At 37.0% G+C, this 16,759-nt stretch overlaps 1 protein-coding gene across 1 annotated transcript in view; it reads left to right on the top strand.

The window, feature by feature from the left end:
- Nucleotides 1–16,759, top strand: part of FBN2 (fibrillin 2) — a 231,120-nt gene that overhangs the window by 188,972 nt on the left and 25,389 nt on the right. The window contains exons 40-50 of the mRNA XM_060146231.1: nt 24–149; nt 758–910; nt 5,355–5,423; nt 6,310–6,435; nt 6,617–6,742; nt 8,566–8,691; nt 10,495–10,611; nt 12,112–12,240; nt 12,653–12,772; nt 15,578–15,703; nt 16,371–16,523. Coding sequence (XP_060002214.1) covers nt 24–149; nt 758–910; nt 5,355–5,423; nt 6,310–6,435; nt 6,617–6,742; nt 8,566–8,691; nt 10,495–10,611; nt 12,112–12,240; nt 12,653–12,772; nt 15,578–15,703; nt 16,371–16,523 — 1,371 coding nt within the window. The remainder of the gene's footprint in view (nt 1–23; nt 150–757; nt 911–5,354; nt 5,424–6,309; nt 6,436–6,616; nt 6,743–8,565; nt 8,692–10,494; nt 10,612–12,111; nt 12,241–12,652; nt 12,773–15,577; nt 15,704–16,370; nt 16,524–16,759) is intronic.

Raw genomic sequence — 16,759 nt, 5'->3', positions numbered from 1 at the left:
ATGGACATTCTTGCATCCTCTAGATATTGATGAGTGTTTTGCACATCCTGGTGTGTGTGGACCTGGTACTTGCTACAACACCCTGGGAAATTACACCTGCATTTGCCCACCTGAATACATGCAGGTCAATGGAGGCCACAACTGTATGGGTAGGTAAAGGTCTCTGAGATTGATTAGGTCACAGTTGCTGGCTTCCTGGCCAACAGTTATCTCCCAGATACTTACATCTCAGAATTATTATTCAGAAAGTTTGGAAGTTAAATCTTTATGAATAGTGAAGTATTTCAAAGTCTTATAAACTTCTGGGTCTGTACCATATTTTTGAACTTTGGCTACATAGTTGCATGTTACAAAGCATGAGTCAGGTAGAAAATTTCATCAAATATTGTAAATATATATTCTTGAATAATTTTTATTTTCCATTCATGTAAAGTGAACATTATTTTATGAATAAGAGAATATTTAAAATTTAACATGTAATCCTTTTTAAATTAAATAAATGCATTTGAATAGAGAAGTATCTATTAACTTTGTCCCCCAAAGAAAATTGTAAATGAAACCCCTTATTTAAAAACAGGAAAGATGCTTATCTAAAAATGATTTGTGTTCAGCTTAAGGAATTATTTTAAGATACCTTCAAACGACTGTGAAAATTTTCATAGTTAATCGAGGAAGTTTGGTGTGTCCAGGTATGTGGGGTTTGCTATTAGCTGCTTGCTGATAGGATTGGTTGGCTTACTTGTTTTTCTCTATGTAGACATGAGAAAAAGCTTCTGCTACAGAAGCTATAATGGAACCACTTGTGAGAATGAGTTGCCTTTTAATGTGACAAAGAGGATGTGCTGCTGCACATACAATGTGGGCAAAGCCTGGAACAAACCTTGTGAACCATGCCCAACGCCAGGAACGGGTAAGCACACAGCTCCTGCTTCTGCTGAAGGCCGAGTCAGTGACACAGGTATACATGTAACAGTAGAGGAAAAGCAAAAAGTACTAAAAGTACAGAAAGCAGACACACTCCGTTCTGAAAATATCCAAGAGCTCATATGGCTCGGTTTCTGAAGCAGCCCTCTTTGGGATTCAAACACTAATTCCTGAGATGTCTGTTGAGTAGGAGTCTGGATCCTGAAAATAAGCCGCATTGCTGAAATTAAAATTTATAACGCTAGCCCATTTAAACTCATTATCTTAAAACGTGCTGCTTACTTATTCTTTTATTCATAAAACAAGTATTTATTGAGAAACTATTGTGTGTCATTGTGCTATATTTAGAAGGTGTCATTTTGATTTAAAAATTTGTGGTCATTTATAAAGTCCAGCAAGCTCAGTGAGTATCTTTTTAGTTCGACCTTGGAAAATATGCAAAAAATGGATTTGATGAGCAAACTTAACATAAAAGCAATGTAGTGTCAAAGTTTTCCTTATGCATCATTTCCCTCAAACTTACCTGAAATTTTTAGGCAGAAAAGAGAACTGGTCTTTATACAGTAAAATTTTTCTCCAAGCACAGATTCTTTTGAAAGAAAAACTGAACAATAATAGAGACAAGAGCAAAAAAATTGTCTTAAAATTGTTGCCCACTCAGGTTCCTTTATGACCTGAGAAGGGATCACTCTTAATAGTTGTAGATACTAAGAGATGAACCAATAGGACAAATAGGAAACAATGGTTATGCATTTGTTACCAAATACAGTATTAGTTAGGATATATTTATTAAAATGTTTCATTTAACATGATGAAATTAAGGAGAGGCATGGTGAAAAGTGACATATGGGGCCTTTCTCAGTGGCTTAAATTCAGTGGGCAAATGAATTTTCTCTTTTTTTCTTTTTTTTAATTGAAGTATAATTAATATACAATATTATTTTCAGGATTACAGCATAGTGATTTGACATTTATATACATTACGGATTGATCTCCACAATAAGTCTAGTAACCATATGTCCCCATACAAAGTTATTGCAATTTTATTGACCATTCCTTATGGATACATTACTTTCCTGTGACTTATTTATTTTATAGCTGGTAATCTGGCCCTCTTAATCCCTCACATCTATTTTGCCCAACCCCCAACTCCCTTCCCCTCTGGTGACCGCCAGTTTTTCTTTATAACTATGATTCTGTTTCTGTTTTGTTTCATTTGTTTGTTTTGTTTTTTAGATTCCACATATAAGTGAAGTCATACATTGCTTGTCTTTCTTGGTCTCACTTATTTCACTTAGCAAAATGCCCTCTAGATTCATCTATGTTGTTGAAAGTGGCAAGATTTCATTCATTATTATGGCTGAGTAATATTCCATTGTGTATATATATGTGTGTGTATATATATACATACAGTATATCACATCTTGTTTATCACTTCATCCATCAGTGGATACTTAGGTTGCTTCCATATCTTGGCTATTGTAAATAATGCTGCAGAGAACATAAAAATGTATATATCTTTTTGAGTTAGTGTTTTGTTTTCTTCCCATAAATACTCAGGGGTGGAATTGCTGAATTGTATGGCAGTTTTATTTTTAATTTTTTGAGAAACCTCCATATTGTTTTCCATAGTGGCTGCACTAATTTACATTCCCACCAACAGTACACAAGGGTTCCCTTTTCTCCTCATCCTCACCAGCACTTGTTATTTGTGGTCTTTTTTTTTTTTTTTTTTTACGGTACGTGGGCCTCTCACTGTTGTGGCCTCTCCCGTTGTGGAGCACAGGCTCTGGATGCGCAGGCTCAGCGGCCATGGCTCACGGGCCCAGCCACTCCGCGGCATGTGGGATCCTCCCGGACCGGGGCACAAACCCGTGTCCCCTGCATCGGCAGGCAGACTCTCAACCACTGCGCCACCAGGGAAGCCCTATTTGTAGTCTTTTTGATAATAGCCATTCTGACAGGTGTGAGGTGATATCTCATTGTGGTTTTGCCTTGCCTTCCCCTGATGATCACTGACATAGAGCATCTTTTCTTGTGTCTGTTGGCCATCTGTATGTCTTCCTTGGAAAAATGTCTATTCAAGTCCTCTGCCCATTTTTAACTAGATCGTTTGTATTTTTTATATTGAGTTGTGACCATTCTTTGTATATTTCAATATTAACCCCTTATTGGATATATCATTTGCAAATATCTTCTCCCATTCAGTAGATTGCCTTTTCATTTTGTAGATGATTTCCTTCACTGTGCAAAAGGTTTTTCGTTTGATGTAGTCCCATTTGTTTATTTTTGCTTTTCTTTCCCTTGCCTGAGGGCTTTTCTTTCCCTTGCCTGAGGAGACAGATTCAAAAAGATATTGCTAAGACCAGTGTCAAAGAGCATACTGCTTATGTTTTCTACTAGGAGTTTATGGTTTCCAGTCTTACATTTAAGTCTCTAATCTATTCTGAGTTTATTTTTTTATATGGTGTAAGAAAGTGGCCAGTTTCAATCTTTTGCAAGTGTCTATGCAGTTTTCCCAGCACCATTTATTGAAGAGACTGTGTTTTCCCCACTGTATAATCTGGGCTCCTGTGTCATAAATTAAGTGATCACATAAGTGTGGGTTTACTTCTGGACTCTCTATTCTGTTCCATTGATTTATGTGTTTGTTTTCGTACCAGCACCATACTGTTTTTTGTTTTTCTTTTTGGCGTATGCAGGCCTCTCACTGCTGTGGCCTCTCCCATTGCGGAGTACAGGCTCCGGACATGCAGGCTCAGTGGCCATGGCTCACGGGCCCAGCTGCTCCGTGGCACATGGGATCCTCCCAGACCGGAGCATGAACCCATGCCCCTTGCATTGGCAGGCGGACTCTCAACCACTGCGCCACCAGGGAAGCCCAGCACCATACTGTTTTGATGACTGTAGCTTTGTAGTATAGTTTGAAATTAGGGCTCTTAATACCTCCAGCTCTGTCCTTCTTTCTTAATACATTATTGACTGGGGGATTTTTGCAGAAACTAATGCCTGTGGCTGTAATACATCTCCAGTCAAAAATGTGTTAAGATTGCTTTGGCACAAGTGGATTTTCTTAGCTCTATCTTGCCCTAGTTTTATTCCAAAAAAAACAAATAGGAACATTTTTATAATTCTGTAATTTGAAAACTTCACCAGTTAGAAATTGAAAATCATTGGTTTGGGGAATAAAATATTACTTTTTTAGGTGAGAGGAAGTAAAGGGCTTAGGTCTGATAGACTGGTCTGTATTTAAATCACATCTCTGCCATGATTATTTATCCTTTCTGAAACATTCCTCGTATGCTAAATAAGGATAAAAAATCAGTGGTGACAGTGACTAATTGATATGGTCATAAGGACGATCATTTATTTATTTATTTTTGGTTGTGCTGGGTCTTAGTTGCAACAGGTGGGCTCCTTAGTTGCAGCTCACAGGCTCCTTAGTTGTGGCATGCCAACTGTTAGTTGCCGCATGCATATGGGATCTAGCTCCCTGACCAGGGATTGAACCCAGGCCCCCCGCACTGGGAGCATGGAGTCTTAACCACTGCACCACCAGGGAAGTCCCTATAGTGATGATTAAATGAGATGATGTATACAAATTACAGTTCTCATATTGCCATGCAGTTAGAAGCCATTAAATTGAGCATCTGTGATGTGCCTTTCTATATGTTCTGGATGCTTGGTGAATAATGGTGGATGAAACAGACAAAGTCCCTCCCCAGATAGCACTTGGCATATAGTCTGCAGTATGTGTTTACTTGATACTGTTTTCAAGAGGTTTATTCATGTGTGTAGCAGTGGGCATTAGAAGAAATATGCTTCTTAAAAATTAGACTATTAGTTTGGTGAATTATGTGGAGTGACTCTCATAGTCTCTGTTTTATTCCACGATGCATTGTTTTTGATGCCTCAAATTTCACATTCCAACAAATAGACATTTATGTTAAAAAAAGACATAATTCATGTCTCATTCATTACTCATTGTTAACATGTTTCACCACTACAGAATTATTTTTGCATGCCTATGCCTTTGTGCAATTCTAATCCCTTTTTAAATTGGTACACTAACCTGGTTTTTCAATCTGTGTAAATCGGGTCATTTTTAAAGCTCTCCATATCCAAATACAAAGAATTTAAATGCCTAAAGTAGATGTTTTGAATCTCATAATGATTTACTTCTAATATCAGAGCAGTAAAAAGTTAATGATGATAATAATAAGAATAGCAATAATAATAATGATAAAGTGTGCCTAGATTCACTTCTTGCAGAAGCTGGCATTGTTATCAAATAAATATAATTGAAATTAAAATGTCTCATTGTGAATAATATAAAATACATCTGTCAGTAAAAGTAATACTATGTAAAATGTTATTTTGAAGGAGTTTGAGAATTTTAAGAGTGCATTTGCTTTGTTTATATTTTAAAGCTGACTTTAAAACTATATGTGGAAATATTCCTGGATTCACCTTTGACATTCACACTGGAAAAGCTGTTGGTGAGTTTTTACTAAATTATGTTTATTTTAATACATGTAGCATTTTGTAAAAATTTGTTCAGTGTTTTTAAAGTACCATAAAAGATAATAATCTGTATTTGGATCTAATATAGTTAGACAAGAAAGAAATAACATGTTTAGAGCCTCTAACCAAGTTTTAACAGTGGGATTAGTCCATCAACATAGTCTGGTGATTGAGTTATGATAGTTATGTGACTATCTCAAGATTTCGTACATATCAAGCTGAAACTTTAGTTTTCCTCTTCATGAATATTGTATTACATGACTCTAAATAATCCACTTTATTTTAACCTTTACCATCTGTTTTTTCATAAGTATACATTTAAGTTTTGGGTGTATTTTTACAGTATTCCTTTCTCCCAATCTACTTATGAATTTGCAGAATTATTAATTGTATAAATCACTTCCTCCTGAATGTACTTTCTGTTGCACAATCTACTTTTCTTCTGCAAAGATTAAATAAACAATATAATTTTAAGTGTCCATTATCAATTCATGTATAACAAAGGACATAAAATTAAAAAAACATAGCTGGCTTTATCAGATGGCTGATAGCAGTCTGGGGAGCCTGACATGTAACTTAAGAGGAAGCTTGATTCCCTAGGAAATTCATTTGCTATATTGACACTAATATCACTTGGTATATTTGATCAGCTGCTTCATTTTTTTTCATCACTGTTCAAAGGATATAATATCTTATGGTCTGTATGCTTTCATAAACCACAAAATCATTCATACTTGTATAGAATTGATTTTTGTGACACTGTGTGTTTTCACTCCAGTGTACACATAGTATTATTCAAGGTTTTATGGTGAATACATTAAGCAGAACCCTGTATATTTGATCACATCTGTTCAATTGCAGACATTGATGAATGTAAAGAGATTCCAGGCATTTGTGCAAATGGTGTGTGTATTAACCAGATTGGCAGTTTCCGTTGTGAATGCCCTACGGGATTCAGCTACAATGACCTGCTCCTGGTCTGTGAAGGTAATCTGAATGATGTGTGACCTTATCCAAAAAAGTTTGGCAGACATAACTGGTTTTTAGGCAGTTTTCTGATTTTTACTGTTTCTTCTATAGCATTTGGGAGTTGATCACCAAATTGGTTAAGTGAATATAATACTGATGCAATAATGAAGTTTTAAAAATGGAATTGTTGCTCTTTCAGATATTGATGAGTGCAGCAACGGTGATAACCTCTGCCAGCGAAATGCCGACTGCATCAACAGTCCCGGCAGCTACCGCTGTGAGTGCGCTGCAGGTTTCAAACTTTCACCCAACGGAGCCTGTGTAGGTAAGAAAGAGAATGACTTGTTCTTTGACACTGAGCACAATGTTCTTTACACTTCCTGCACTGAAAAACTGTCCATGCTTTCCTATCAAAAAAGGTATTTTCTTTGTCTGGTTTTGGTATCAGGATGATGGTGGCCTCGTAGAATGAGATGGGGTGTGTTCCTCCCTCTGCAATTTTTTGGAAGAGTTTGAGAAGGATAGGTGTTAACTCTTCTCTAAATGTTTGATAGAATCCGCCTGTGAAGCCATCTGGTCCTGGACTTTTGTTTGTTGGAAGATTTTTTTTTTTTTTTGTGGTATGCGGGCCTCTCACTGTTGTGGCCTCTCCCATTGCGGAGCACAGGCTCCAGACGCGCAGGCTCAGTGGCCATGGCTCACAGGCCCAGCCACTCCACGGCATGTGGGATCTTCCCAGACCGGGGCATGAACCTGTGTCCCCTGCATTGGCAGGCGGACTCTCAACCACTGCACCACCAGGGAAGCCCTGTTGGAAGATTTTTAATCACAGTTTCAATTTCAGTGCTTGTGATTGGTCTGTTCATATTTTCTGTTTCTTCCTGGTTCAGTCTTGGAAGGTTGTACCTTTCTAAGAATTTGTCCATTTCTTCCAGGTTGTCCATTTTATTGGCATATAGTTGCTTGTAGTATTCTCTCATGATCCTTTGTATTTCTGCTGTGTCAGTTGTAACTTCTCCTTTTTCATTTCTTATTTTATTGATTTGAGTCCTTTCCCTTTTTTTCTCAATGAGTCTGGCTAAAGGTTTATCCATTTTATCTTCTCAAGGAATCAGCTTTTAGTTTCATTAATCTTTGCTATTGTTTTCTTCATTTCTATTTCATTTATTTCTGCTTTGATCTTTATTATTTCTTTCCTTCTACTAACTTTGGGTTTTGTTTGTCCTTCTTTTTCTAGTTGCTTTACGTGTAAGGTTAGGTTGTTTATTTGAGATTTTTCTTGTTTATTGAGGTAAGATTGTATTGCTATAAACTTCTCTCTTAGAACTGGTTTTGCTGCCTCCCATAGGTTTTGGGTCGTTGTGTTTTCATTGTCATTTGTTTCTAGGTATTTTTTTATTTCCTCTTTGAGTTTTTCAGTGATCTCTTGGTTATTTTTATTAGGACATGTATGTGGAATCTAGAAAATGGTATAGATGAACCTATTTGCAAAGTAGAAATAGAGGCACAGACATAGAGACCAAGGGGGGAAGGGAGGATAGAATGGATTGGGAGATTGGGATCGACATATATACACTACTATGTACAAAATAGATAAGTAGTGAGAACAGACTGTATAGCACAGGGAACTCTACTCAATGCTCTGTGGTGACCTAAATGGGAAGGAAATCCAAGGAAGAGGGGATATATGTATACATGTGGCTGATTCACTTTGCTGTACAGCAGAAACTAATACAACACTGTAAAACAATTATACTCCACTTAAAAAAAGAGAAAAAAGATAATTTGGAAAGATTTTCTAAGTAAATCTATTCATTCATATTGAACCTATTTCACCATATCTTTTAGATTCTTTTGCTAGGAAAAGAAGAGGTCTCTCAATGGATTTTCCTGGAATTGGACCTAAAATAAAATAATGTCCTTGAGATACCAATCAGCATGTAAAAATTGCATGATTTAAAATTTTTTGAAAAGAGGTTTGGATACTTTTAAAGCCTTGCTTATTTTGATTCAGCTGTTGTTATGGTTCATTTTCAGACTGTCTGTAATAATTAATAGCAGATTATAGAAACAGCGCCTGTGGAAAAAAATGAAGGAATCTTAATAAAGATCAGATATGTATAACATGTGTTTTATTTTTTGTGCTAGATCGCAACGAATGTTTAGAAATTCCTAATGTTTGCAGTCATGGCCTGTGTGTGGATTTACAAGGAAGTTACCAGTGTATCTGCCACAACGGCTTTAAGGCTTCTCAGGACCAGACGATGTGCATGGGTAAGAAGGAGGACATTAGTTTCAGGGGGTGACGTGGAGCTGAGACTCCAGAAGAGATTAGTTTGGTCATTCGCCACAGTAACTACCAAGTCTCTGTCAGAAACAGTCTTACAAAAAATGAGCTATGTGAAACTGTTTATGGTTTTATTCAATGTAAAAATTGCAAGCAGGACACACCATAATATGTTCTTGGGTTCAGTGTTTACGGCCTTTTTCCCTAGGTGACTTTCACATGCTTATTAACCTGAGCTCTGGGACACTCAGGGTTACGTAGAGATCACCACGGTACCAGCTGCCCATTTACCCCTCTCTATTCCCACTCAAGAAAGCCTTTTGGAATGCAAGAATACAAGGGAGTAGTAGCAGAGTGACAGTTTTGAAATGAATATATAAACACACACATACGTACATATGCTTCTTTCACCCGAATCATTGAATACATGAGATTTATCTACTTGTTTTGCTTTTTAACTCTTACGAACAATTTTTAGAAGCAAAGATAGCGGAACTTTGAAAAGCCCCAGTAGCTAAAGTACAGTTAGTTAAGCAATAATTGTGTTCAGCAAGTACTTGCTGAGCTGATGATTAATAAGATTTCAAAAGCAGATGGGCTGGACACCTTGGAACTCAGCTTAACTACTTAAAGCTGATGTCAGCCATTGGCTCATCTCCACTGAAGCACTTTGCGCTTGAAGGAGGAAAATTAAATTTAAAAGTTGGCTATTTATAATTATCATGTTCTCAGTTTAGAAAAAGCTAAAGTGCATCTACTCTTTTGGTATTTAAGATACTATCTTTGTGAATCGTAAGGTCAGATTTCAGTACAGCAGAACGGCAGAACTAGTTTCCTTTATGGCATATCCATACATGAGGACCACCTGGAGAACGTCTCCATTCTTGCAGTGCCTCCTAAGAACTCCCCTGCAGACATTTCCCATGGTCCTAGGAAAAATTCTCTAGGGAGTGCTTGTGCAAAGGACACACGGAGGATGCGGCCCTACTTGCATGAACTTTCTGAGATTGCTTGCTTATATATGCTTCTCCTGGCTGTTCTCTCTGAGAGGGAGGATATGATTTGCTAAGAAAAACCCCTGAGATATATGGTTCAGAAATTCATATGGTGAAAATCTGTCCTTGGTCCTAACAATTCATCCATGATGAAAGTCACCTAGACTCCTTGGTAATACCTCTCTTAAACAAAGCTTCCTTCCTAAGGAACAGTAATACCCTCTTTTTTTTTCAGCATCCTGGAATTCATAGTCTAGCGTCTCCTCTCTTATATGCCATGACCTTTCAATATTAATTCCATTTTTTCAAAGGCTAATAACAATTGAACTCTAATAGACTTCTTCAATTTAGATTCCACTAATTCATAAAATTTAGGAAATCACAGTTTACCTTTGTTGTGCTGATCACATTAAGATACGAAAATTTCTGGGGGAGTATTTATAATGCTTAATAGAACAAATTGTTCTAGTGTTTCAAAAGATTGATTTCCTTACAATTGACAAGCGAACCTATTCATTAAAACCTCTTACTAAGGAGATAGTTGCTGGCTTATTAGTCCAGTTCTTTTCTGAGTCGTATATGTTCCTGTAAGTCATTAAGTGGCACTTTTTCCTATAATTTTCTACTTCTGAGTTAGCTCTACCTCATATTTACTTTCCTTAAATAAATGTGGGTTCTTAGTATTGAATGAGGAAAATCTAAGTAAGCCAGTAGTTTAAAAAAAATCTAAAAGTTTAATAGGCTATGTTTTTCTAGTAAAAAATTGAATTCCTTTGAGCCAGTGTTTCTTTGTAGATGTTGATGAATGTGAGCGGCATCCATGTGGAAATGGAACTTGTAAAAACACCGTTGGATCCTATAACTGTCTCTGCTACCCAGGCTTTGAACTCACTCATAATAATGATTGCCTGGGTAAGTACTCAGTCCTTTATTGCTTCTCTTTCATTTCTACACAACATCCTGAAACACAGAATAAAGCCAAAGAATAAATATGTTTATTATTCAAATTGTGCATGTGTGCAAAAGATATGTAATATCATTAACTAATTTCTGGTTAACTGAAGTCACACTCATGGCTTAAATAATCACAAGACAATCTGCTGCGTTGAATACTATGTCAATCAACTAATCGATTCAAGGGAAAAGGCCATGCAGATGATAGTAAATATATTGGGACTGATTTATGGTTTGGGGTTATTTTTACCCCTTAGATGGGATCAAAGTTAGACCTGTTATGGTTTCAGTGTTATTATTTCATAAAATCCATTCTTGATTTACATTCAAACACTGACAATCTACAACTGAAAACCCTGTTGTGTTTTGAAATTTTATTTTCCGTCAGCTTTTGAAGCAAGGGATGCCTTTTCCCACAGAAAGAGTGCGTGGTGTCTAGGTTTCCAAATCAGCCCTCAGAAACCTATTTAATCTCTGTGAACAACTGTAAACTTTCAGTGGAAAATAAAACTGTCTTCTCGACATGGCACAGAATTTTAGCCTTTGCCTCTAACAGACAGTGATTGAAATAAAAATTGAAAGTGACTGAAGGAGGAGGAGGGGGTCCTGTAGTTGCTGGAGAAGATAGTAAAAGATATGACAACAAACACTGACAATATTTCATTTACCATGTGCCAGACACTATACTGGTGCTTTACTACATAGCATCTCTTAATTCACATTATCCTGTAAGGTATGTGAAAGTAACTCAGGCCTTCTACCTTAATGGAACCATCACAGCTCAAACCCACCTCCTAATTTAATCCAATATATATTCCTCTCAGCATTCTTTATTTTATAAAATTCTGCAACGGTGAAAAAATTTAGAGCTAACTAGACACTTTATTGAACCACCTTCTTGTCTGTAGTTTCTCAGACCCTTTGTACAGCCAGGGAGAATGAAAGATGCAAATATGGCTCTGATCAAAGTATAATCTGCAAACAAACTAAAAAATTACTCAAACGGGATCAACCCTAAGCTTAACTGAAAACCTACCACTTAAGAACTTCTTTTTCCAATTGACAGAAAAACGTGTCAGCAATTCTAGAGTGTTTTACATATAATTGATTTTTCTGTATTTTTGATATGCTTCATTATTTGTCCTTTGAATATAGTCAGCTTACCTCCAGGTAAAGTTACCTGCAAACTGGTCCAGTTAAATCCTCTTACCTCCAGGATGAGAACTATATTTCAATTGGAAAGCATGGAAAGCTTCACCTTAAGCCTACAGGAGAGATCTGTGTGACCTTACTAGTCACCTGATCCTTATGATATGAGCCATTTTTCTCTGTGTTGATGAGGAATTGTAATGTAGGGTTTTGTAAATGTCTACCAATGAATATGTTTTTAAGTTGCAACTTGTGACAGAATATGTGTTAAGAGCTCTCTCTGAAAAGCTAACTCCTGTTTGCTTACAGATGTAGATGAGTGCAGTTCCTTTTTTGGTCAGGTGTGCAGAAATGGACGGTGTTTTAATGAAATTGGCTCCTTCAAGTGTTTATGTAATGAAGGCTATGAACTTACTCCAGATGGCAAGAACTGTATAGGTATGTACATAATAAACAGTCTTTATGTTGTTTTGTTTTGTAAAATAATGATGTGGTTCCCCCCCACACCAACTTCGGGACACATTTGCATTTCATTTGGTCATCTGATTACATGACCAAGATAAATTTCATGGGAAATTTTGGTAAAAGGTATAAGTCAACAGTTGGGAATGACTCGTATGCAGTGTTTTTATTGGGATAGAGCTTCAGGCTATCCGTGTCTCAATAAACGTAGACAAAGGAAAATTAGCCTCTTGCCAAATGAGTAATACTCAATATGTCAAAAGTCTCTAAGGGCATATGTGCCCAGAGTGACGTGGTAGATCAGAAAGCCTGAGTTGAATTCATGTTAATATCCTTTGGCAACAATCGTCTCATCTTTAAATCATTTTTTTCGTGTTTCTCTTTAAAGATACTAATGAGTGTGTTGCCCTTCCTGGCTCTTGCTCTCCTGGCACCTGTCAGAATTTGGAGGGATCCTTCAGATGCATCTGTCCCCCAGGGTATGAAGTAAAAAGCGAGAATTGCATCGGTAAGGCTAACGTTTATTTTGAGTCCGTGAGCTGTTTAGTATAGTAAGACCTGGTATAGACTCTGTGGAAATATATTAAATCCAAACCACTGTAAGCATGCTGACCCAAGGAATTAAACATATAGCTGCCTACATCTGTTTTATTGAACCATCAGAAATGATTTGAAGGTGGAGTGGTGGGAATAAAGAATTTAAGGATGTGGGATTTTTCATTAACAGAAACCTCATACTAGTCAAAGAATTTTCAGTGCATTCTAAGCTTTTTTCCAAATGTCAACAGAGACTTTCTACTGAATTTAAAGAGTGTCTACAAAAATTGTAATCTTTGGCAACCAATTTTAAAACAGCTATTAAAGGTGTCTGGAGTTCTAGAAATGTGAAGCAGAAAATCTTGACAATGCTGTTGAAACATTTTTTTCCCTGGGAAGGCCACATGTCAAAACAGAAAATATTAATCCATTTGTCAGAACAGATGTTTTTCTGCGGAAACTCTCCCAGTGTACAAGAACACTGTAACCACATCAAAAGTGGGTCCCAGAATTGCCTGGTGGACATGATGAAGACCGACCTTTTTACAGTTACTTTATTTCACTTTTGTACAAATTATTTTTAACAGTTTTGTTGAAATTCAGAAGCATCAGCATCTTAGTGTGGTTCTTCTAACGTGAAATGATTGTTAAGAGTTTTTTTGCCTTTGAGTTACCCAGTTTCTTAAAAAAATTCTAAGTAGCTCTACTGTTCACACTCAAGGGACTTATATATAGATGGAACTGAAGGAAACAGTTCACTTAGTTAAATTTAATTTCTTTTCAGACCATATAATTACAAATAATAGGTATCCCTAGTCATTCCAATTTGGTGTTTATATCTTGTCCCTTTTTTGTCTGATTTGTATAGTTCCTTGTAAGATTGTCTAGTGTTTTTAATACTTAAAAATAATCAATAATAATACTAGAAGCATCTTAGCAAAAACTTTCTTGAAAAGTTTAAGATCCTTTCTTTCATTTTCTTTGTTTATATTTAATCTCAATTCTTCAACATCCCTGTGATTCATCTCTTTATGGAGCAAGGATAGCAGCAGTGTGTCAGCCATAAGGAGGAAATAGAAATGCATATGTCTCTTTGTATCAGAAAGACTTAGCTACCTTTTTTCTTAGTGAAAAAAATCTATGATTCACTTACATATTTTTAAACCTCAGGAGTATTTCTTTATCCACTGATAAACAACATCACTATTTCACATGTCGTAAGAATGGGTTTTTAACTAACTTACTTCACTGGAAGAATATTTCCTTCATCCTATCAATAGAATCTCTTCTACCAATTTTCCTAGATGAAATGCTTTCTAACGTGACTGTATGTACACTCACACACACACACACACACACACACACACACACACACACACACACACACAAATCCATCCTGACATTCAGTGGACATTACAGTGGACACAGCATCTTTTAGGTGCTGGAAACGCAAAAAGGAAGTTTTTTTCCTACAGGTAACTTACTGCCTAAGAGAAAAGATATATTTCGTAAGAAACCCCGTTTTGTAAAGATATCCTTACAATTCAGCATGACGGACACTGTACTGGGATCTGTTCAGGATGTGGGATCACAGTAGGAGGCTGTGAATAATGATGGTGGTGGTGAGAGGATGGCATGTCAGGAAGCCTGTCACAAAGGATTGGTGACGTTTGAGGTGTCTCTGAAATGTTGGATAGAAATTTACTTATCAAAGAAGGAAATGGAACAGAGAGGCATTTTGAAAAGAGGGGCAGCACAGACGTGGTAAGGGGCATCGATGGCCAGCTCAGAAGATTGCACTCAGTGCTGCAGGCAGTATGGAGCACTGCAGGTTGCTTTAGAAACGATGTGGTGCGACTCACTCATTAAAATTCTGCAAATACAAATTGAGAATGTAGAATGTGCCAGACACTGTGCTAGACTAAGCTGAGGGTGCAGCAGTGATCCAGACAGACAGACACATCACATAAGTCCTCATGGAGCTTATGTTCTAATGTGCCTGAAATTGTGTAATGTTTATTCATTTAGTTAAAATAACCCATTAAATAAGCACTTCCAATGAAAAAAGGCCGAACATCGCTGGTAAGGAATTCTTGTATATTTTAAGGAACCATTCTGGGGTCAGGTGGAAATGATAAAATTCTCAACACATGTCTGAGTTCCCCTAGTTCCACAGGCACAGATTTTCAAAATAGGTGTGTGTTTTAGAAAACCAGCCCTGGTGGCAGTGTGAAGAGGAGAGAAGGAGATGCAGCAGTCCAGCTGGGAGATTTGCAATAATCCAGGCGGCAAATGATGTTGAGTTTGAATGTAGAGAGGAGATAGAAATTACAGGCCACATGCTGCTTGCATGTGAAAGTTGAAAGGTCAGGGAGAGGAATAAATGTGATTCCAGGTCCCCAGTGTGGATTGCTGAGAGGGGCATCATAGAAGGGGACCATTGCTGAGGATGCGATGCCTGTGAGACATTGAAGTGGTCCCGTCAGGTAGGCAGGTGGATGTAAAAACACCCCCAGGGGTCAAGTCTGGAGAGCTAGAGACCGACTTGGGAGTCTGGGGCTATGGTTGATTGAAACTGGATGTAATCTTTGACTTTTGAGGCAGTAACACTTTATTTTTTAAAGATAAGTTAAACGTATACATAATACAATGTATTGTTTCATGTTAAATATCCAATGGCTAGTGAACTGTTAGAGTGTGGACAAATTATTTATTTTCAAATATTGAACAATGTTTTGATTTGATTCAATCAATAAATTATCCTGCTTTTCTGCAGATATAAATGAATGTGATGAAGATCCCAACATCTGTCTTTTCGGTTCCTGCACCAATACTCCTGGGGGCTTCCAGTGCATCTGTCCCCCTGGTTTTGTATTGTCTGATAATGGACGGAGATGCTTCGGTAAGTTTTGAAATGGCTTCTCTGTCATAATTGGCCCTTAAACTTCAAAGCTAGACAGTAAACCATGATTCAGTGTTTGTCACTAAAAATTTATGTCTCTGGCAAATACATCATCTGTAAGTTTAAAATGTAGGTCTCAGAAGTATATGCACTGGACAATTTTTAAGGCACTTTGAATTATTGGCTCTGTTTCTACATTTTAAAAAAACTTCATGCTAAAAGAAAAATTGTTATCTTGTTTCATCATTTTCATTCTGTTGTTGGCATAGATGTTTTGTACATTGGTGAGGAGTTGCTTCTGATATGATGTAACTTACTGAAAATTACCTAGATTGATTTTGTTAGGCTATAATGTAACAGTGGGGGAAAAAAAGACATGGAAATTATTTTAATATTGAGCATAATTTGTCACATTTCCTAAGCACATTATTAAAATATTGTAAATATTGTAAATAATTAAATATAATTTTACAGAGCGGTCAGTTTAAACTGGCAAGTGTTAATCAGCAATTGAGGATTTCCAGACCTATCTTTTAACTGCTAATCTAATCTGCATCACATGTTCAGCCCATGAGAAATGTTCTGTCGGAAACAGAGTTATATACAAATTATTCCATCTTTTAAAATGACCAGTAAGGAGATCTGTGATGTTTGCTTTCTTGATTAGATACTCGCCAGAGCTTCTGTTTCACAAACTTTGAAAATGGAAAGTGTTCCGTACCCAAAGCTTTCAATACCACAAAGGCGAAATGCTGCTGTAGTAAGATGCCAGGAGAGGGCTGGGGGGACCCCTGTGAACTGTGCCCCAAAGATGATGAAGGTAAGAGCAACAACTACATAAAATGCCACTTTGCACTAGTTTGGGACTGTCTGGCGGAACCCAGTTGGACTATGTAATTTATGAGTATTTTGAGGATGAAATTATCCCCTCGCTTATAAACTTTAATGGTTCAGTGAGCAACCTAGTCTCAGGAACTTCTTTCAGCTTTTGTATTCAACATGTGTACATGCAGGGAGTTACCACGTTATTTCATTTCTCCCACCAAGGCTAGTATT

Source organism: Lagenorhynchus albirostris, chromosome 3, assembly GCF_949774975.1.
Source record: "Lagenorhynchus albirostris chromosome 3, mLagAlb1.1, whole genome shotgun sequence".
In the NCBI taxonomy this organism is placed as follows: Eukaryota; Metazoa; Chordata; class Mammalia; order Artiodactyla; family Delphinidae; genus Lagenorhynchus; species Lagenorhynchus albirostris.
Note: the sequence above shows the minus strand (reverse complement) of the source record. Positions and strands in the feature narration are given on the sequence as shown.